Consider the following 21,641-nt stretch of genomic DNA (forward strand, 5'->3'; position numbering starts at 1 on the left):
CCGACGTTTAACCCGAGGTTGACCTTACTCGGTAGATACAAGACGTTGCTCGTTTTCAGACCGTGGCAAGAATCTACATTTTGTCAAGAGCAAGCAAAGGTGGCTTGAATACGGCACTGTCTAATTGCCCTCCCATTTCTTTGAAATATGACAAAGACTTTTCTCTTCTAGAACTTTTTTAATCTCAATAACGACACCCACCGAAGATAGTTACAAACAAACAAGTCCTAAAAACTGAAATAAATAACATATGGAATGGAAAATTCTAGCGGGGCCAAAGCGGCCGTCAACTTTTCTGCGGCCATGCGGGAAAGCCTTTCAATGGAAATAGCTATCGTCTTCCGAGCTCAGCAGGGCCTGCTGTCGTGCACTGCTTTGTGGATGGTCCGCAGGCTGGTACAGAGTCTGTAGCAGTTGCTTCTTCCCTTGGCCGGCCGGACTTTCACTGGCACCAGGGAGGAAACTGACTCCACCCACTGGCTTCCGTCCACCTCCAGGCAGTACAGACCTGCACCGACCGGCTTGTACCACAGCAGGGAGGCTTGACCGTCGGCGAGGAAGGAATGGAGGCGTCCCAACAAGACTCTCGGTTGCTGCAGGCTGCTCTCTTCCTCCACCAGACCCACAAAGTCTCCAGCCTGGTGCTGGCCTGCCGTCTCGTCGTCCTGGGTGGGGTCAACCTGCCCTCCCCCCTCCTGCTGCTCGGCCCTGCTCCGGGCCAGCTCCAACGCAAGGGCCTTCTTCTGGTTGGCTGTCCTGCGATCGTAGGTAGACTGGGCCTGCTCACGAGAGTGCCTCAGTGCAGCCGCGAGACTCTCTTTCATCCGGTCGTTGCACTCGCTGTGTGGAAGAAACAGTACAGGGTCAAGTCGATGTTTTGTTTTGGTCTTTTAACTTGTAACCTGCACAGAGCGGTTAAGTCACATAATTGTGACCTCATTTTCATCATTAAGTAACATCTAGACCTCAAGAAGGCTGCTCTGGCTAGCCAAAATATCGCTTTTAATAAACTACGGGGTGTCAGCCTTTGCAGTATTGTCAGTCTTGGACGTTCGATCATTATTTACTTTTTTTTCAAACATCGCTCACCGGCGAGAATACACCCACCTTTGGCCGTAAGCCCAGGTCAGGAAGGCCGAACGCAGTCCGTTGATGCTCACCGCACGTCCAGTCAACCTCATCAGGAGGCCTTTGATGTGGCGAGAGAAGGCACTGCTGGAGAATGGCTGGCCATTGGCATTCTGAAAGTGGCAAAAGCGTGCAGTTATGACCTGACCGGAACGCAGCTACAGTACTACGCCGTATTTACCCGTGTATAATGCGCACTTTTTTTTTTTCGCGAAATTAGTATAGGTAATGGTACGGTTTCGAGTTCAATTTGGAATTAATTTGCTCGAGTGCAAATTAATTCCAAATTGAACGAGAAAAACCGTATGATTACTTATTAATAATATAAACAGGAAAATAGGTCGTTTGTGAATAAGTTCAATTAATTAATAGATCAAGAACTGTTGTACCTTAGCGAATGATTCTAGATGTTATTGCAAATTCACTTCTTATTTTCCAGTTGTAGTTAACTCAATAAATATAAGTTTGCAAAGATAAACCTTCGGTTTTCTTTGTGATTTTTTCTTCTTTTTTTTTCAAATTATGGTCAAAAATGAGGGTGCGTATTATACACGCGGCGCGCATCATACAGGGGTAAAAACGGTGAGTCGCTACAGCACCACAAGTCACTTTAAGTGGCGAAAAACAATGAGTGTAATACTTATACTTATACTCTGCTGGGTAAAGTATACGTATGGAAAGGGAGAACCCACCAGAAACAGGTGACTTCCTGGGCCCATCTCCGGCCTGAATTCCTGCACGCACTGTCGGAGGAGACGGCAGAGCTCGCTGCCCGCCTGGAAAGGATGCAAAGAACAAACGGAGTTCGCAAGCGAAACAAGGAGAAACAGTAATAATAATAATAATAATAATAATAAAGTTTTTTGGGCGCATTTAAGAAAACTCAATGCGATTACATTGCTATAAAAAATAAATTAGTTAAATCCTATAAAATATTTGTAATAACAGTAAGTAACTAAAGTAAATGAAATAATTAAAATACAGTTTCTCATAAAATGAAATAAATCAGAAGTAGGATATCCAAAACAAGAATGTTTTGAGGGCAGATTTAAAGTAAGTAAGGGTGGGGGGAAGATCGTTACCGTGAAAAAGTGCAGGAGAAGAACACCGACAAGTGACTGGATGGCTTTTAAGGTCAAATCACCTGACTCACCTCGAGATCTATCTGTTCGTGGCCCGTGAAACGTCGGGTCTTATACAGCTGCACGTGGATGGCGACCTCGCCGGAACATTTCACGAGGACGATGTTGCGATGGCGGAATTGCCCGGCAGAGAAGGGGTTGTCGAGTTCCCCCTCCTGGACGACCTCGAGGGTTCTGATTTCCAGGCCCCTTGAGGGCGGGATGTGGCAATACAGCGAAAGCAGCAGGAGGTCTGAGGCTTCTCGGGCCCTGTGCTTCTTGGACCTGGCCGCCTCGAATCGCAACCTCTGCGTTGCCAAGGCACTAAGCACTTCGTCCCTGAGAGGAAAGACCATGAACGAATTGACGTGGCTTGTTATGCATCTGTCCTCTTGTCGACGATAAATTGCGGCATGACATTGTCAAAGTTTAGGGCCCAAGCCCTTTGACAAAGTCAGGAGGCAATTTATCATGGACAAGAGTACAGACGCGTAAGAAACTGACGCCAATTTGTTTTTCGCAACAACAAGACCCCAAGACGGTCAAATGTCGGAAATAAATGAGGGAAAGGACGCGGTAACATTGTCGATACGTTTTCTCGCTTTTTGATTGGCTACTTAAAAAAAGGCCATCGTGATAATAGACAATAAAAAGTTGACAGTTGGACAGCTGTCGGTTGAACTGTTGAAGGCTGGCGTCAATTAAAACGTTATCCGTCTGTACTCTTAGTGATGATAGCAAAGAGCCATCCCCACCCAGAAATTGCCAAAGTACCCCCCCCCCTCCCCGGGTCGCAAGCTCGGTAACTTGGAAGTACTTTAACCAGGCGAGGTTTTTTCAATTGTGCAAAGTACTCATGACCACGAATTGAAAAGAGTCCGGCCGAAATTTGTCATTACACATCCAAATCGGTCCACTGGGTAAATTGCATCATTACTAATTCCATTGCCCACTCACCAATCAAGCCAGCGATTGAGGGCTTGCAGTTCCTCGATGGTCTTCGGCCTGTCGATCTCCCCTTGTCTTTGCAATAGGGTGGCGGTCCGGCGCAGTTGGCCGATGATGGGCACGCCGTGAAATCGGGGCGAGTCCTTGCGGTGAAGATACTTCAGGGGATACAGCAGCGAACTGGCGTGGTTGGATATGGTGGCAGGCGACAGCTGTCGTTCCTCCTGCAAGACGAAATCCCGAGATTCATGCATGGATCTTTTATCACACATACACACACACACACACACACACACACACACGGACACACATACAAAATATAATATATACCAGAAAGTAAAGAAGAAAAGAAGCTGAAATTACACGCGTAATCTATTACCTCAAATAAAAAAAATTCTATTTGAACTGAACAATGAAGAATATCAGATAAATGATGGTAAGGCGTTGCAAAAACAGAGATAATATCTTAATGTGAAAAAACAAAAAGAGAATTGACTAGTAGCTTTGGAGAAAGCTCTGTTTCAGTTTAACTTTGAATGATGAAATTGGCAAGTGCTTTATATGATGATCAATAGCATTCCATATCTTAGGGCCCTGAAATCGAATATTAAATTTTCCATAATTTGTTCTTGCTTTGGGAAGATAGTAAGACTGTTTTGCAGAATGCCTGGTATTGTAACTGTGGACGGTATCTAACTAAGTGAAGAAGGACTGGAAGACAGAGGGTAACAATTGATTATGAAATCTATACATGAAAGTGGCAATGACGAAGGCAACGGGATCAGAAAATTTAATGATCTCCAGAGACCTGAATAGCTGACTAGAGTGATGATCAAAGCTAGACAATGTCATCACCCGTACTGCTTTTTTTTGTGAGATAAAAATTGGATTTAGAGTAGACTCATAAGTATTACCCCAGGCAATCAGTCCATAAATCAGACAAGGATATACTAAGCCATAATATAAAGTCACTAAAATTTCTTGACTTACATAATGACGGATTTTGCAAAGAATTGCAATACTTCTCCCGAACTTCTTAACGGTGCAATCAACATGTTTTTTCCAACTAAGATTAGCGTCTATCATAATGCCCAAGTATTTGATACAGTATTCTGTTTTTAATTGCTTATCATTAATTTTGAGACAAAAATTAAGGCTTTGTACATTCTTTTGTGGTGGATGGAATATTACGAAGTTCGACTTATCAATGTTAAGAGATAATCTATTAGCACAGAGCCAGGTGTGAACATTACTTAGCTCATTGTTCATGGATTCTTCAAATTCAGAGGTAATTTTATGTTCACAAAATAAGTTAGAATCATCTGCGAATAGATGAAAATCAAATAGGCTTGAGCTATTTTGAAAGTCATTTATATATACCAAAAAACAAGGCATGGCAAACTCCACCGCCACAGTAGGAAATACGGGTACCAAACAAGAGACTAAAAACGAGACGAACTTAAGAAATGACATTCTTACAAGCTGAGCTCACTTAGATTCGATTTCCCGCAATCTCTGACGGGAATAGTTGTCTTCCCTTTGCCCCAGTCCAACATCAATGACTGAAACACGGCCGCCGCATGTTTCGTTAATTCCCAGGACTTCCCCTCCCTTCTCGAAGCCATCCTTGCCTCGTGTTTTTCACACCTAGCTCGACCAGAAATGTGTGAAACCTTCGGCCGCTCACCAGTTTTCGAATAGTGCGCAGGCAAAATCTAGCGCTAATAAATGAGAACAGACTCACCCGCAGAAAATCCAGATAATTCTCGATTAGTCGGGAGTCAGCGAATGTCTGCGGCGTCAATAGGCAGGCTCCATCTTTTCCTTTCGCGTGACCGAGGAAACCTTGAAAGGGAAGAGAGAAAGAGAGACTCAAAAACCAGGTCGCCCGCGAACGCGCAATATTCTCGGAATGATAATAATAATAATAATAGACTTGTATAGCGCTAGAACTAGACAAACATACTCAAAAGCGCTTTACATTAAGTTAAAATAAATGAATAAATGGAAATCACTAAACTTTAAAACTATTACAACAACTATGCTAAACTTTAAAACTATTTCCACAAGTCAAAAGCTTTCTTAAAAAGAAATGTTTTCAGTTGCTTTTTGAATGCACAGATACTTACATAGCAGTCTTTCCTCGGCTTTTTCGTAGGTCGAAGTCGCCACTCCCGCTGTCGAACGCTCCAGTGAGTGCGCTCTTGTGTGGAAAGAGCGGCTGGCGGACAGGAAAGCGCGCATTTCGGCGGGCAATTCTGCCATTTTTAAAGCGTAGGCTCTCCTCTTGTTGCCGGCAACTTCCTTTGCCGCCGGTTCTTCCTCCGCCTCAGAAGAAGAAGAAGACGACGACGACGACGACGAAGAAGAAGAAGAAGAAGAAGAAGATATCTCCACGACTTCGGTCTTGATCCTCTTTGCCGAAGGAGCGGCGCTTTGGCTTTCTTCCTCGGATATGCTGCTTTCGAAACTTCGGTGAGCTGCGCGCAGCGACTGATCAAGTCTCTCCTGGGGTTTTTCGAGCGGCATGCTAGCCGCTAAAGGCAGGGAAGGGCTTGCTGCTGGTTCGGTAATATCCGGAGCCGTTTCCACGTCTTCTCCACTGTCGCTTTGCGTTGCGCTGTCGCTTTGCGAGCACGGACCCAAGAATTCTGGTGGTAAGCGCGCTGCTGGTAACTGGCGTGAAGCGTACACGTTTGCTGATTCGATCTCGCTCAGGTCGTCGTCGCTGGACGTGACATCGTAGTTTACAACGCTCACCGACGGCTGGAAGGCTGTTCTCTCGGCCATTTTGTCTGCTGTGAAGTGCTTGCGAGCGCGCGATCAGGCGGTATATCAAAAACCAGACCTCGCGTCGCTCTCTTGATTTGAATGACAATGGAGAGATGAAAAACTCACCAATCCATGTCCCAAGAGTCTTCAGTACAGCCAATAGGGTGACCGACAATAATTCTCTCGAGCCAAGATTGGCCGCTTTTCTGACAGCTGCGGCTAGTCCCAGACTCGTGGGGGTGAATTTTTCTGCGTAAACCCGCTAGCAAGCAGTTCGCCGCGGTGAATTTTCCGGGGCATTTTGTCCTCCTGCATGCTTTCCAAAGCGAGCTTGGCAAGCACGGTTTAAAACGAGATCTGACAAGGGCCCAAGACACATTTATACCCAAGAAAATAAACTCTTTTTATGATTAACACTTTGGAGGGCGTCGAAAAACCGAAACAAAAAAAAATTGCCAAGAAGACAAACGAGCGTTTACAAGTGGAATGGCTTCTATTTTCCCTCGATGAAAACACTCAATGCATCAACAACGACTTTGTTGGTATTCAGTTAGAAATTAGAAATTAGATGAACAGAAATAAGTTCAAATAAACAGAGTACGTGGCTGGCCGAAATAACCTTGATGGGCTAATAAAGCTAGTCATTTATTTTGCTTTTCGCGAATTCATACAGTGAGTAGCGCAGCAGAGCGCATCTGTCTGTAAAATGACAAGTGCAATACAATACAATAACCTCCATTTCACCTCGAATTCAGAGTAGCCAAATGGCTAATATCTGCGAGAAAACAAATCAATGAATAGTTTAGAAAAAGATGTATATGGAATAATAATAAAAAATATATATAAAATTACGATAGGTACAGTTACGCGGTAATAACAACGGCAGCGTCAAACTATTTACAGAAGGTGCAGCATTCAGTGTCAAATTCTAAATTACCAACAGTCGATTTGAAAGATGCAGCTGTAGGCAGCGACCTGGTGGTATTGGGGAGAACCAATAAGTTCACTAAATTCTCTGCACTCGCTGTCATTGATAATAGTGTGGTACAGCCGCTTGCGGCGTTTCAAGTTAGTTATTTTGGAGAGGTGGAAGGTGTAAGGTATAACGATTTTTCCTCATTGAAAGAAAAATGCTTACGGTTCTGCCTTACTGATTCGATTCGGGGAAAAGTCTCCGTGAATTTTTCTTGAGAAACCCGCTAGCAAACGGCAGGTGGCGGTGAATTTTCCGTGAAACTTTGTCCCCGTTGCGCGTTACTGTCAGCTCCAAAACAATCGATTTTGAGGAATCAGTAAAGGCTACAGAGGATTTTTTTTAACCCAAGCAACGGAAAGACAAACGCCACCTTTCGATAAATGGTTTCTTGACAGAAAAAGAAAAAGAATGAGCAATGTAGAAGAAAAGGGAAAAATTCTCGACGGTCGGCGCGGGGCTCCGAACTCCTGGATGTCTCGCACGGCGAACCCAACACTTATCGACTTGAGCCACTTCTACATGAGTCAGGGAAGGGAGAAAGTGTTAATGTTTTATTTTCGCTCAAGTGTTTTGACCAAACAAAATGATCTTGCCGTGAGTAACAAACGGTTTCTTAACGTTGAACGTTTTCATTTTGCAAATGTCACAACAAACCCCGGAATGGAGAAAGGCTTTATGGGCTTGTTAGAAAGCCAGTCGACCCTCTAAGTTACCAAGGTTCTACAGTCTATTGTTTCCGCGCAGAATTCTGCGCCGTAACAATGGAACGAGGTGGTCTGGGAGTTAGCGAGATTCCCCTCGTGAAAACCTCGCTCGGTGAACGGTACTTTGACAAACGCAAATTTTGCACATAATGAGCTCTATAGAGAGAAATGATCTTTCGAAATTATGTGACTCGATAAATTACATATATAACCGAACAAAAAGTTCGCGGCTTAATAATAGTTTTTGGTTCTTTCTGTCACATAGAGGTAATATTTCGCAGTTATTAAACGGCGAAGTTTATGGTCCTTTCTATTATGCAGAGAGAATATTTCGCGGTTATTAAACGGCGAAGTTTATGGTCCTTTCTATTATACAGAGGGAATATTTCGCAGCTATTAAATTGCGAAGTTTATGGTCCTTTCTATTATACAGAGATAACATTTCGCAGTTATTAAACGGCGAAGTTTTTGGTCTCTCCACTTATCGAGAGAAAATAATTCGCAGTTAATTAATGGCGAAGTTTTTGATCGGTAATAAAGGTAATCAATTAAAAGAAATGATTTAGTATTACAGAGAAAACTAACTGCAAATTTAAAAATTTATTCTGTAGATGTAATTAAAGCGTTTCGATTTAGTTGTTTTGGAGAGGTGGAAGGTGTAAGGTATAACGATTTTTCCTCATTGAAAGAAAAATGCTTACGGTTCTGCCTTACTGATTCGATTCGGGGAAAAGTCTCCGTGAATTTTTCTTGAGAAACCCGCTAGCAAACGGCAGGTGGCGGTGAATTTTCCGTGAAACTTTGTCCCCGTTGCGCGTTACTGTCAGCTCCAAAACAATCGATTTTGAGGAATCAGTAAAGGCTACAGAGGATTTTTTTTAACCCAAGCAACGGAAAGACAAACGCCACCTTTCGATAAATGGTTTCTTGACAGAAAAAGAAAAAGAATGAGCAATGTAGAAGAAAAGGGAAAAATTCTCGACGGTCGGCGCGGGGCTCCGAACTCCTGGATGTCTCGCACGGCGAACCCAACACTTATCGACTTGAGCCACTTCTACATGAGTCAGGGAGGGGAGAAAGTGTTAATGTTTTATTTTCGCTCAAGTGTTTTGACCAAACAAAATGATCTTGCCGTGAGCAACAAACGGTTTCTTAACGTTGAACGTTTTCATTTTGCAAATGTCACAACAAACCCCGGAATGGAAAAAGGCTTTATGGGCTTGTTAGAAAGCCAGTCGACCCTTTAAGTTACCAAGGTTTTACAATCTATAGATCGTTTTCACGTGACGTCATCACCTTTTAAAATCCAAAACTAGAGAGCCAGCAAAGTTTTTATGCTCGTCAGGCAAAGATGCGGTGTATTTATATCTGTTTACAATTTTACAGCTCAATAGCGCGCTTCGTTTGGAATCCAGAGCATTTTGAATTTCAGGATTATGGAGGTGCGTGACAGGGCTTACGATCGAGCTTGTCGAAAAATATTTACTTATCTCATGATTTTCAGCCTTTTTAGAAGTTAGAGCATTTTGAAAAGTGCTTATGTAAATGCTTGTTTGGTCAGTGCTGATAATCAGTCACCTAGACAGCCAAAGTAAGTTCCAGATGTTTACACTATTTTCCGGCCGCCATATTGGTGTTCCACGGAGGTACACCAACATGGCGTTTTCATACTAGGCTCTGTAAATATCTGCGAAACATTTCGACGAATATCTGAGGTTTGGGGAAACGCACATGTCTGAAACTTGGAGAAGTGTCTTACTTAGTTATCTTCTATAACATCATAATTTCATAGCTTTTTCCACTGGATGGTTTTCGATTTATTTTTTTGTTGCGTGACAGTGCAAACGAGCTATTGTTTCCGCGCAGAATTCTGCGCCGTAACAATGGGACGAGAAGGCCTGGGAGTCAGCGAGGAGATTCCCCTAGTGAGCTCAAGTATTCAGGCAAGAATTGTTTTTGTGCGTGTGTCTGTGTGTGGAGAGTATCTAGAAGCATCATAGCCGGTATATCTCATGCACAACAATAATAAACGCAACAATAACACTGCGCAACGATAGTAAACCATATCAGCTGAGTTGAAATGAAACGGAAACATAGTTTCGAAACTTCCGGCTCCAAAGTTTGCGACCTTTCGAAACCTTTCGATACCTTTCGAAACCTTTCGATACCTTTCGAAACCTTTGAAAAGCTTTCGAAACCTTTCGAAACCGGATTTTCTTCAATTTTTGACCGTATTTGGACTTTCCCGGGGAAGAAACAGTACAGTACAGTACAGGTGGCTTTCGCAGTGAATGTCCAGTTTAGATCAGATCTCTGTCGCGTCTGGAAATGGCCAAAGGCAACAAGAGCAAAAAGCGCAAGACTGAGACTTCAGGGAAGTCGACGCGAAAGCGCAAACAGTCGGAACCGGGGCAATTCGTAGCAGAAGAAGCTGACGACGAAGGAACACAACAAGAGGAAGAGGAAGAGGAACAGAGCGAGTTATCCCAAGCAGCCGGGTAAGAAATATACTTCTGTTCACCTCACATTGCCTGTCCATGTTTAACCGGCCCAGGCTGAATATTTTCACGTAATGTTCTTCCGAGGACTTTGGGCTCAGACTATTCTGAATACGTTCCCAGATTACATACCGGACTTTGCAATGGTGTAATGAGGTTCATATACAAACAGTGTGTGATTTTATTGTATTTGATTTTTTCATAAACATGCAACCCCCATAAATGATCTTAACTACCAATGTTAGGGTTAGCAGAGGCCAGAGTGAATTCTGTGGAGTTGGAAAATAGAGAATGCTCAAAACACTGCAAATACTGTTTCACATCAAATGATTGTTTAAATGAGGAAGTTTTATTTTGTTGATGTACAGCACTCGAAAAAAAAGCCATACTCCTGCCCCATGAAACCCCTCCCCCCCCACCCTAACTCCTTAAGACCTGTATTTTAAGTCACTACCACATTTTCAGGCCTTATAGATTGAAGTGCATAATGACTGCCACTCAAATGTGGGATTTAACTATTTTTCTTAATTTATTGGGTCAGGGCTTCAATGAGCTCAGAGATTTGCCACACAAAGAGGCAGTGTTCCCAAAAAAAATCCATGTAACAACCTAATTAAAGAAAGTCCTCAATGCATTACAATATGACGAAAGGTTTATTGTGATAAAGGGAGCAGACAAGGCAAACATGATTACATCAGCGACAACAGAAAAAAAGTAAAAATAATATCTGACCAGCATAATTATTCTAAAAGGATCTCTGAAAGGAAGTTGAGAGGTAATTGGCCATATGTGAAAACACTCTGGAAATGACAAAATCTTGGTGAGGTGCAAGCTGGAGTTGAGCTTACAAAATGAAACTCACGTGAATACAGACCAAACAAAACCAATGTGTACAGGGAAATGCCAAAATTTACTACACCTAACTTGAAATTTTAGATTTAACTAACATCTACAAGTTGAAGATTGCATTCTTGGCTCATAACATTCCAAATGATGAAAAGAGTGAAAAAAGTGATAAAAACATCAGCATTCCAATATTGTGCATAAAAAATTGGGGAATCAGTTCCCCTTAGCCTAAAACACTCAGGACATAATTCCTTCAGGCAGTATAAGAAGCACCTCTTAAATACTTAACATGTAATTGATATGTAATGTATTTTCAGTAATGAAATCTTGTTCTCTGCATCTGGTGTTAACCAGCTGCAAAGCTAATGGCTACTCTGGTTTCCATGCACACACATATTTTTTTTGATTTTCTCTATAGCGAAATACAACAGTTATTCCTCTTCCCATGTTTACTTTATAGTACTGATGTAAATTTTTAAATTCTGTAAATGGTGCACGATTAAAAAAGTTGAAAGCAGTTGCAAAATTTAATTATCCTGTTAAAAACAAAGAAAATTATATGGCTTGACATTTCCTCCTTGAGAGCAAGTTTAAAATTATAACAAGCCATTAGTGATAGATATTCTCTAAGTAAAGCTAGGAAGAAAGTTCAAGAGTTTACATATCTGTTTTTTATATTTGCTGTTTTTCTTCTGGCATACAGTTCATTCCTTGATGATGGTCCCGTCAATGAGGGCGATTCCCCTGGCATGCATGCGGCTCTGGATCGCACAAGGGAGGAAGAAGAAAGCCAAAGCTATGCACAGCTGATGCGGAATCTCGGCGCGAGAAGTGCGAGAGGAACCCAGTCCACCGAGTCAAGGGAGGTTGAATCCGCTGGCCACGATACTGTTACTTCCAACTCAGAGCAGCTGGTAGACACCCACGAACCTGGAAGGGCCCACACACACAGCGTCCAGCCGTTTTTTCCAACTGGCCTGGCTAGAAGCCAGGAGCAACCCACCCAGTTCAACTTTGATCTGTTTGTGTTAGACAACCTGACTCTGCCTCGAGGACTATTTGCCGACGATGAACGCGAGGAGGTGCATTTCGAGGATGCCGAAGAGTGCAGAGAATACTGTGAGCGTTATGTCCTCGAGCGTTTGCAGCAACTAACACACTCCAGGGAAGAAGATAACTTAGAGGAGTTTAGGGCACAGCTCTGCAAGGAAGACATGTTTCACCATTCAGGAGAAGCCATTCAAAACATGGCCACAGGCAATGCAAGCTATGACGCCAATTTAAACAGCCTTCGAGTTGACATCTATGGAAATGTAATGCTTCTCAATGCACCTCAATGGAGTGACCTGAGCCCCCAGTTTACACACGGATTTCCTCGGCGCCTGGTCAAAGAGAGTCATCGGGGTCTGATTCCTGGAAACCTAACAGTCGCTGCACGCATTTCTAATCAGGGCATTCGCAGTCTTGCAGTTGGTGATGTGGCGTGTTTCCTGTCCCGCAAAATGGTTAAGGGTCTTGGTTTGACCACTTCAGAATTGGTGCTGGCTAGATCGAGCGCTCTCAAGTATGCAGGCAGAAAACACAAACCTTCACGACTGATAGACACGATGCTCCGTTTCGGCGTGGACTTCCTGACAATGAAACCATTAAGCCATCAACAAGTGCGTGATCTGAGAGGAACCAGTACAGTTCACTGGGATCAGATCCTTAATCAGGAGAATGAAGACCAAAGCGAGTCAGACAGTGGTTCTTCCGACTCTAACAGTGAGCTGGAGGTGCCAGCCAGTTGGGATATCCGGCAAGAGTGCGGCGATTTTATGCCCGGGCCTTCGAGCGCCAATCACTCCGAGTCGGTGAGAGTGCATATTCGCCACCTGCTGTCCAGTTATTTGTCTAGCAGTGTGCAGCCAGGACAGGTGACTCTTCCAGCTGCGGAGAGGGCACCACGAGCAAAAGCCCGAAGCTCTGGCCAGCGCAGGAAACGGAAACGAAACACCACAGGACCAACGATGCCAGCCATTCCCTCCACCCAGACGACAACCCAGGAGGAGACGCCCAGAGCTGACTCCCGATCGGCTCTCTTGACACTTGAAGGCATTGTGGCAGCCCGCATTCCCAAAGACGATTCCCTGCAAAGACTCAGCGAATTCCTCCGCAACCACCAGCCACTGGCTTCTGAGGTAACTTAATCAATGTGTTTTAATGCAGAAATAAATTTGTCGTGGGTTAATTTGTGCCAAATAATAATAATAATAATAATAACAATGTTTCGGATGAAACGTCATCCATTGTCAGTTATACAAGAATAGCAATGGCACATGAGCAATAAATAGTTTAACAATGTGTGATGAAAATAGGAATAATTAAGGATTAAAAACATGAAAAAACATGAAAATATTACACTAAAAAAAACCAGACTAATTAGTGTCAAATGATTTAATTCAAGATGGCTAACATAATAACCACCAGCCACTGGCTTCTGAGGTAACTTAATCAATGTGTTTTAACGCAGAAATAAATTTGTCGAGGGTTAATTTGTGCCAAATAATAATAATAATAATAAAAATGTTTCGGATGAAACATCATCCATTGTCAGTTATACAAGAATAGCAATGGCACATGAGCAATAAATAGTTTAACAATGTGTGATGAAAATAGGAATAATTAAGGATTAAAAACATGAAAAAACATGAAAATATTACACTAAAAAAACATAGACTAATTAGTGTGAAAGGATTAAATCAAGATGGTTAACATAATAATAGTAATTCTTGTTACTAGACACATTGGTTTAAGTCCTAAACATTAAGAACTGATTTTTAATGTCATCAGGAAGTGACTGTCCGTCCACCTGGGCCTGAATCAGCAGCAGCGGAGGAAGGTGATGCTGGACTGTGCCATTTTCAACGCTTCTACCAAACCAGCCGTCTGCAACTGGTCCAGCAAGCTAAAGCAGACCTTTGGTTAGCAGTTCAAGCCGACTGTCTCTGCTTGGGTGAACCACTCAGGGGATCTTCGCAGAGAGACAGCGCCGGGGAAAACTGTCCCTACCGCCAGAGCACAGAAGAGGGTGCCGAGTTACACACAGTAAGCCGGAAGTGTGGGAGTGGAGAATGTCGTGTATGCCTGTTGATAGACCATTGTGAAGTGGACACCCTAGTCCAAGTGGGCGTGACCAAAAATGCACTATTGACAACCCGACTCCGACTGTCCAAGTTCATCTCTCATATTCTGAATTCTGGTGACATTGAGCACGAACGCATGGCCGCAATAACCAAAGCACTTTGTTCATTACTGGGCTGTCAGCAGACGAAACTGAGAAATGTGGCCAACACTGGTTACCTTACTCTACTCTGCCCTCGTCTCGGGCGCCTGCAACTTCAGCGGGGCTGGGGTGATCTGTTTTCCAACTTATCCAAGATTGGGTCTGCTGTCGGCCATCACCAGACCCGCCGCTGTCAGCTAGCTGCTCTCATATTCTTGCGCAAGAAGTGCATCCCAGATGCAGAAAGCAATTGGCACTACTACCTGCAAACAGAAGATGAAAACGAAGAGTCAGAAATTTTGCGTAGCGTCTTTGCAGGATGTTTTGAGGACGAGGCTTGAACTGTTAGGAACTTGACAATCTAAAGTCATGAACTGTTTTGAGTAAGTGTCATTGTGAAAGTAATGAACTGTGTCAGTGTAGGGTAAGAACAGTAAGGATGATTTTAGCTTGAAGATTGCACATTGAAAGGACAGACTCTCTTTTGTATTTTTTCAGTTGTTTCTTTCTGCCAAACCGTCTCGGCGACTAGGACTTTTAAAATCCCGAAAGTGAATGTACAGACATGTAGAAATGAATAAGTGATATCTAAGCCAATTACATAAGCATAGCTTAGGCACTAAGCTTAAGCGTTTTTGTTGCTGGTCGAGCGATTTCATTTTGGACATCAGCGGAGCCTTGTGTTTATAATTATTTTAATAATTTTAGCTTGAAGATTGCACATTGAAAGGACACAGATTGTCTTTTGTATTTTTTCAGTTGTTTCTTTCTGCCAAACCGTCTCGGCGACTAGGACTTTTAAAATCCCGAAAGTGAATGTACAGACATGTAGAAATGAATAAGTGATATCTAAGCCAATTACATAAGCATAGCTTAGGCACTAAGCTTAAGCGTTTTTGTTGCTGGTCGAGCGATTTCATTTTGGACATCAGCGGAGCCTTGTGTTTATAATTATTTTAATAATTTTAGCTTGAAGAATGCACATTGAAAGGACACAGACTGTCTTTTGTATTTTTTCAGTTGTTTCTTTCTGCCAAACCCTCTCGGCGACTAGGACTTTTAAAATCCCGAAAGTGAATGTACAGACATGTAGAAATGAACAAGTGGTGTTAAGTGGCTTGACAATGAAAGGTCTCCATGACTGAGTTCTTAGATTGGAGCCGAAAATAAATGCCGTAAAGTGGTTTTTGCTTAAACTTACTTGTTGGTTGTGTGTTTTTTTGCCGCATTTTTCCGGCCAACAAAGTGCCAGCTGCCTTTGGGAAACTGTGGAAAATGTTCCTCGGGTCTGGCTTTCGCGTTTGGCGCGTATTCGGTGGAGTCTTGAGCTGGTCAATGAGGTGCAAATGTTGCTAGAAAAGCAAGGAACCGGGCGTAACTGTGTTTTCATGGCGGCATTTTGTGGGAGGGGGAAGACGACCGCTGACCTAAGCAAGCGTTGGCCTGGAACCCGTTTCTCTAAGGTCCCGAAAAGTTTTCGCACCCGGAAACCCGTAGCAAAAATTTAATCTCAAACCTGATGATCACAGAGCTGTGTTATGGACATATTTTTAATATGAACAGAAGTTCTGTTCATGCAAGAAGTTTCAGGCGTAGACACCCCTCTGTTTTTAGAAAAAGATAAACTAAAAATGGCTTCGCGAGCCCTAAAAGTTTCCGGGCCTTTCGAGAAACAGAGCCCCGGGACAAATAATTTACATTTTTCGCGCGCCTACCTGTAGGAATTTTTAAAACAGCTACGGTTTGGTTAATTGAAAATAGCTCGCAAATCCGTTCGAGCAAATTGTGCATCGCGTACGTACCCAGGATCTCTTCAATTCCTGCTGCATCATTCTGGTGGAATTTCTGGAAGTCGCGTTTGCTATAGTTTTCTTTATTTTTCGCCTAGCTTCCTTGACTTACATTATTGTTGTATTCACTTGCTATTTGCTTGTCATTTTTCCTAGTCAAACTCGTAATCGCGTAAAGAAATAAAGTCGTGCGATGTTTGAAGTTCAGTGCCAGTTTGGTTTCCACTCGATTAATACTATGGCGAACCTTTTGCGCGCTCGTTGGCTGTTTACCGAGAAAGGATCAATTATATTGGGGTAGATTAAATAGAGCCATTACTATAAACACTTTATTGAACTAGCTTGTTCGGTATTGTTCTCGTTGAACGTCTAAATTTCGCGCAGAAAAAGACTAGACACACGCACACAAACAACTCTTGGCTCAATGTTTGTGCACGTTCCTCGCTAGGGGAATCCCCCCGCTGGTTCCCAGGCTCTCTCCCGTTCCATCGTTCACAGCAACAGAGGCCCAACCGTCGATTGAAATAGCGTTTGCGAAGATCTACTTTTTCCGCATGGGCCTAATCTGGCGCAAAGACCTTTCAATTTAGTAGCCACCGTACTTAACGACAAAGATATACAAAAATTGCTGTTAAAAAAAGAAAATAAAATGATATACCAATCATATGTATGCTCATTTGGAAACCGAAGGTGAAGAAGCGCAACTGAGCTTAGCGAGTATGTACATTTTGTGGAGCCTGAAAGACCAGAATATTGAGTGCATGTTATATTGCACATTATCTCGGAAGTTAATGATGTCTGTTGTATTTTTGAGATACGACCGAGTCTTGTTGCTTAGCCATAGGCTGAAGGGACATGGAAAAGCAACCCTCAACATGCAGGACACAGGCTTTTAGTCAGGTTTTGACTGAAGAAGTGAGTAATCGAAAATGGGCTTAACACCAATAAACAAACATAAAAAGTGACTATCTCATTTCTTTTGGGAATTTTAATGTAGTGCTAAAAATATCCGATCTAGCAATGTTATCAAAAGTCTCGGGAGTTGTTCTCTGTGCTGTTCTTTTCCATCAAAGTCTCACTCCCTTGGCTGGCTGCGTCATTAAGCATTTTCCTTTGAGAATTCTGCAAAAAAAACGCAATAATAAGACACTTCTATATTATAGCCCTTTGAGGGCTAATAAAACTGACAACATCAACGACAGAATTCATTCAGAGTACTTGTGATTATGTGTAGGACAAACACAATTGTGTGTAATACATGATCTAAGCACATTTCACTCATCAAACAAAAACGTGCTAAATTTATGGACTGCATATTGTGGTTCTACTTAGTGTCTTGAATAGAATTCAACCATTTTTGCCCTGAAATTGCGTAGGGTCATTCTCATGGTGAATCCACCCTAACCGAATGAGCCAATCTTCAAATCTATCCTTCAGCCACTTCAGATTACTCAAAATCCACCCTTCAAGGGTTCAGTCCCATTTCCAAGTGGTCAGAATGGAAACTTGATTTTCTCTCATCCGACAGCCATGAATTTAACCAGTACCCTTCTGTTTTTAAGGGAACAGCTAAGCCATGTTTTTGTAAACTCCCCTTGTGTGCCGAGATTACAATTATGAAGTCACGCAATGCAGGTCAAGTCACGCCAACGATATCATTCGTGAGAAATGTATTAGAAATTATCGGAAATGTACTGATTAGTCAAAATATTGTAGCCAGTTTCTTTTAAATCCATTTGATATACTTTCTTTGCTGGAAAAAAGATTTCAAAAAAACTTGTGTGAAAGGAACATTTTTTCCACTGAAAAAAGTACTGAAATCAAAAAATTTAACATGAGACGTGCCCGAAAAATAACATTACTAATGGGGGTCTTTTTCTTAACTCCACTATTGGAAAATATTGTAGCTAGGTTTTTTTAAATCCATTAATGTACCTTCTTTGCTGGAAAAAAGATTTCAAAACAACTTGTGTGAAAGGAACATTTTTTCCACGGAAAAAAGTACTGAAATTAAAAAATTTAACATGAGACATGCCCAAAGATAACATAACTAACCGGGGAATTTTTCTTCCCACTGGGTGACATCAGACAACATTTGACTTGTCAAAATTAAGGGATGGTTTCTTTGAATGAAGGGATGTTCTGTTAGTTGGTTTGTTGACATGGCTAGAATTTCATAAGAGAGCAAGCACTTGGGTTCATTTTAAAAGTGCACCACTTGGCACAAAGAAACAAAAACCTTCAAGCCAGTTTACCAGCACATGTGTCTCTGTCACAGACATGTCACAACTGAGATCTCTTGTGGTTGCAAAATAGCAATATAAAAAACCAACAAATCTGACATAAACTGTCACAAGAAGTGAGGAATACACACACCTTTGGAAATGTTGCTGTTCCTGCCTCATCTCTCCAGATCTCTGCCTGATCAGTAGTTGCTTATGTTCCCCGTAGTTCATATGTGAAAAGGAGCCTGCGAACATATCAAAATCATTGCACATTTGATTAGCAAACAGTTACCAAGCACTGCTGCAAATGTCCACCTAAGTCAAAGTTTAATATTAATATAAACTCCTAGGTTTGCAATAGACAATTCCTGAGTCAACAAATGATTGTCAATAGATAACATGACTAGCGAGGCTATTTTTCTTCTGACTGTGTGACATCAGACAACATTTGACTTGTCATTTGACTGTTTTTATTTTGCACATAGCCAGGGGTGAACGCTACCAACTTCATTGTCAAGATTGCTTTCAAGTACATTAATGTTACCAGTAGTAATGAGCAGATTATGAGTGAGTTATACGCCTGTGATATAACTTGAACGGGGGTCTTTTTCTTAACTCCACTATTGGAAAATATTGTAGCTAGGTTTTTTTTAAATCCATTAATGTACCTTCTTTGCTGGAAAAAAGATTTCAAAACAACTTGTGTGAAAGGAACATTTTTTCCACGGAAAAAAGTACTGAAATTAAAAAATTTAACATGAGACATGCCCAAAGATAACATAACTAACCGGGGAATTTTTCTTCCCACTGGGTGACATCAGACAACATTTGACTTGTCAAAATTAAGGGATGGTTTCTTTGAATGAAGGGATGTTCTGTTAGTTGGTTTGTTGACATGGCTAGAATTTCATAAGAGAGCAAGCACTTGGGTTCATTTTAAAAGTGCACCACTTGGCACAAAGAAACAAAAACCTTCAAGCCAGTTTACCAGCACACGTGTCTCTGTCACAGACATGTCACAACTGAGATCTCTTGTGGTTGCAAAATAGCAATATAAAAAACCAACAAATCTGACATAAACTGTCACAAGAAGTGAGGAATACACACACCTTTGGAAATGTTGCTGTTCCTGCCTCATCTCTCCAGATCTCTGCCTGATCAGTAGTTGCTTATGTTCCCCGTAGTTCATATGTGAAAAGGAGCCTGCGAACATATCAAAATCATTGCACATTTGATTAGCAAACAGTTACCAAGCACTGCTGCAAATGTCCACCTAAGTCAAAGTTTAATATTAATATAAACTCCTAGGTTTGCAATAGACAATTCCTGAGTCAACAAATGATTGTCAATAGATAACATGATTAGCGAGGCTATTTTTCTTCTGACTGTGTGACATCAGACAACATTTGACTTGTCATTTGACTGTTTTTATTTTGCACATAGCCAGGGGTGAACGCTACCAACTTCATTGCCAAGATTACTTTCAAGTACATTAATGTTACCAGTAGTAATGAGCAGATTATGAGTGAGTTATACGCCTGTGATATAACTTGAACGGGGGTCTTTTTCTTAACTCCACTATTGGAAAATATTGTAGCTAGGTTTTTTTTAAATCCATTAATGTACCTTCTTTGCTGGAAAAAAGATTTCAAAACAACTTGTGTGAAAGGAGCATTTTTTCCACTGAAAAAAGTACTGAAATTAAAAAATTTAACATGAGACATGCCCAAAGATAACATAACTAACCGGGGAATTTTTCTTCCCACTGGGTGACATCAGACAACATTTGACTTGTCAAAATTAAGGGATGGTTTCTTTGAATGAAGGGATGTTCTGTTAGTTGGTTTGTTGACATGGCTAGAATTTCATAAGAGAGCAAGCACTTGGGTTCATTTTAAAAGTGCACCACTTGGCACAAAGAAACAAAAACCTTCAAGCCAGTTTACCAGCACATGTGTCTCTGTCACAGACATGTCACAACTGAGATCTCTTGTGGTTGCAAAATAGCAATATAAAAAACCAACAAATCTGACATAAACTGTCACAAGAAGTGAGGAATACACACACCTTTGGAAATGTTGCTGTTCCTGCCTCATCTCTCCAGATCTCTGCCTGATCAGTAGTTGCTTATGTTCCCCGTAGTTCATATGTGAAAAGGAGCCTGCGAACATATCAAAATCATTGCACATTTGATTAGCAAACAGTTACCAAGCACTGCTGCAAATGTCCACCTAAGTCAAAGTTTAATATTAATATAAACTCCTAGGTTTGCAATAGACAATTCCTGAGTCAACAAATGATTGTCAATAGATAACATGACTAGCGAGGCTATTTTTCTTCTGACTGTGTGACATCAGACAACATTTGACTTGTCATTTGACTGTTTTTATTTTGCACATAGCCAGGGGTGAACGCTACCAACTTCATTGTCAAGATTGCTTTCAAGTACATTAATGTTACCAGTAGTAATGAGCAGATTATGAGTGAGTTATACGCCTGTGATATAACTTGAACGGGGGTCTTTTTCTTAACTCCACTATTGGAAAATATTGTAGCTAGGTTTTTTTTAAATCCATTAATGTACCTTCTTTGCTGGAAAAAAGATTTCAAAACAACTTGTGTGAAAGGAACATTTTTTCCACGGAAAAAAGTACTGAAATTAAAAAATTTAACATGAGACATGCCCAAAGATAACATAACTAACCGGGGAATTTTTCTTCCCACTGGGTGACATCAGACAACATTTGACTTGTCAAAATTAAGGGATGGTTTCTTTGAATGAAGGGATGTTCTGTTAGTTGGTTTGTTGACATGGCTAGAATTTCATAAGAGAGCAAGCACTTGGGTTCATTTTAAAAGTGCACCACTTGGCACAAAGAAACAAAAACCTTCAAGCCAGTTTACCAGCACACGTGTCTCTGTCACAGACATGTCACAACTGAGATCTCTTGTGGTTGCAAAATAGCAATATAAAAAACCAACAAATCTGACATAAACTGTCACAAGAAGTGAGGAATACACACACCTTTGGAAATGTTGCTGTTCCTGCCTCATCTCTCCAGATCTCTGCCTGATCAGTAGTTGCTTATGTTCCCCGTAGTTCATATGTGAAAAGGAGCCTGCGAACATATCAAAATCATTGCACATTTGATTAGCAAACAGTTACCAAGCACTGCTGCAAATGTCCACCTAAGTCAAAGTTTAATATTAATATAAACTCCTAGGTTTGCAATAGACAATTCCTGAGTCAACAAATGATTGTCAATAGATACATGATTAGCGAGGCTATTTTTCTTCTGACTGTGTGACATCAGACAACATTTGACTTGTCATTTGACTGTTTTTATTTTGCACATAGCCAGGGGTGA

General features: G+C 41.6%; 1 protein-coding gene and 1 long non-coding RNA gene across 2 annotated transcripts; both read right to left on the minus strand.

Annotated features, from left to right (window-relative positions):
- Nucleotides 1–347: 347 nt before the first annotated feature.
- On the minus strand, nt 348–6,578 carry LOC145472531 (uncharacterized). Its single transcript, XM_081454959.1, has 6 exons — nt 5,304–6,578; nt 3,207–3,550; nt 2,282–2,588; nt 1,821–1,904; nt 1,108–1,241; nt 348–840 (listed from the first exon to the last, which is right to left on the minus strand). Exons 1-6 carry the CDS (start codon nt 5,985–5,987, stop codon nt 348–350), a joined length of 2,046 nt encoding a protein of 681 aa, XP_081311085.1. The 5' UTR covers nt 5,988–6,578.
- A 10,408-nt stretch (nt 6,579–16,986) lies between these two features.
- Nucleotides 16,987–19,478, minus strand: LOC145472529 (uncharacterized). The gene is made up of 3 exons (XR_014043846.1): nt 19,383–19,478; nt 18,425–18,518; nt 16,987–17,170 (listed from the first exon to the last, which is right to left on the minus strand). It is a non-coding gene; the product is annotated as an uncharacterized LOC145472529 (long non-coding RNA).
- Nucleotides 19,479–21,641: the final 2,163 nt, after the last annotated feature.

This window comes from Orbicella franksi, unplaced genomic scaffold, assembly GCF_964199315.1.
Source record: "Orbicella franksi unplaced genomic scaffold, jaOrbFran1.1 SCAFFOLD_249, whole genome shotgun sequence".
Taxonomy (NCBI): Eukaryota; Metazoa; Cnidaria; class Anthozoa; order Scleractinia; family Merulinidae; genus Orbicella; species Orbicella franksi.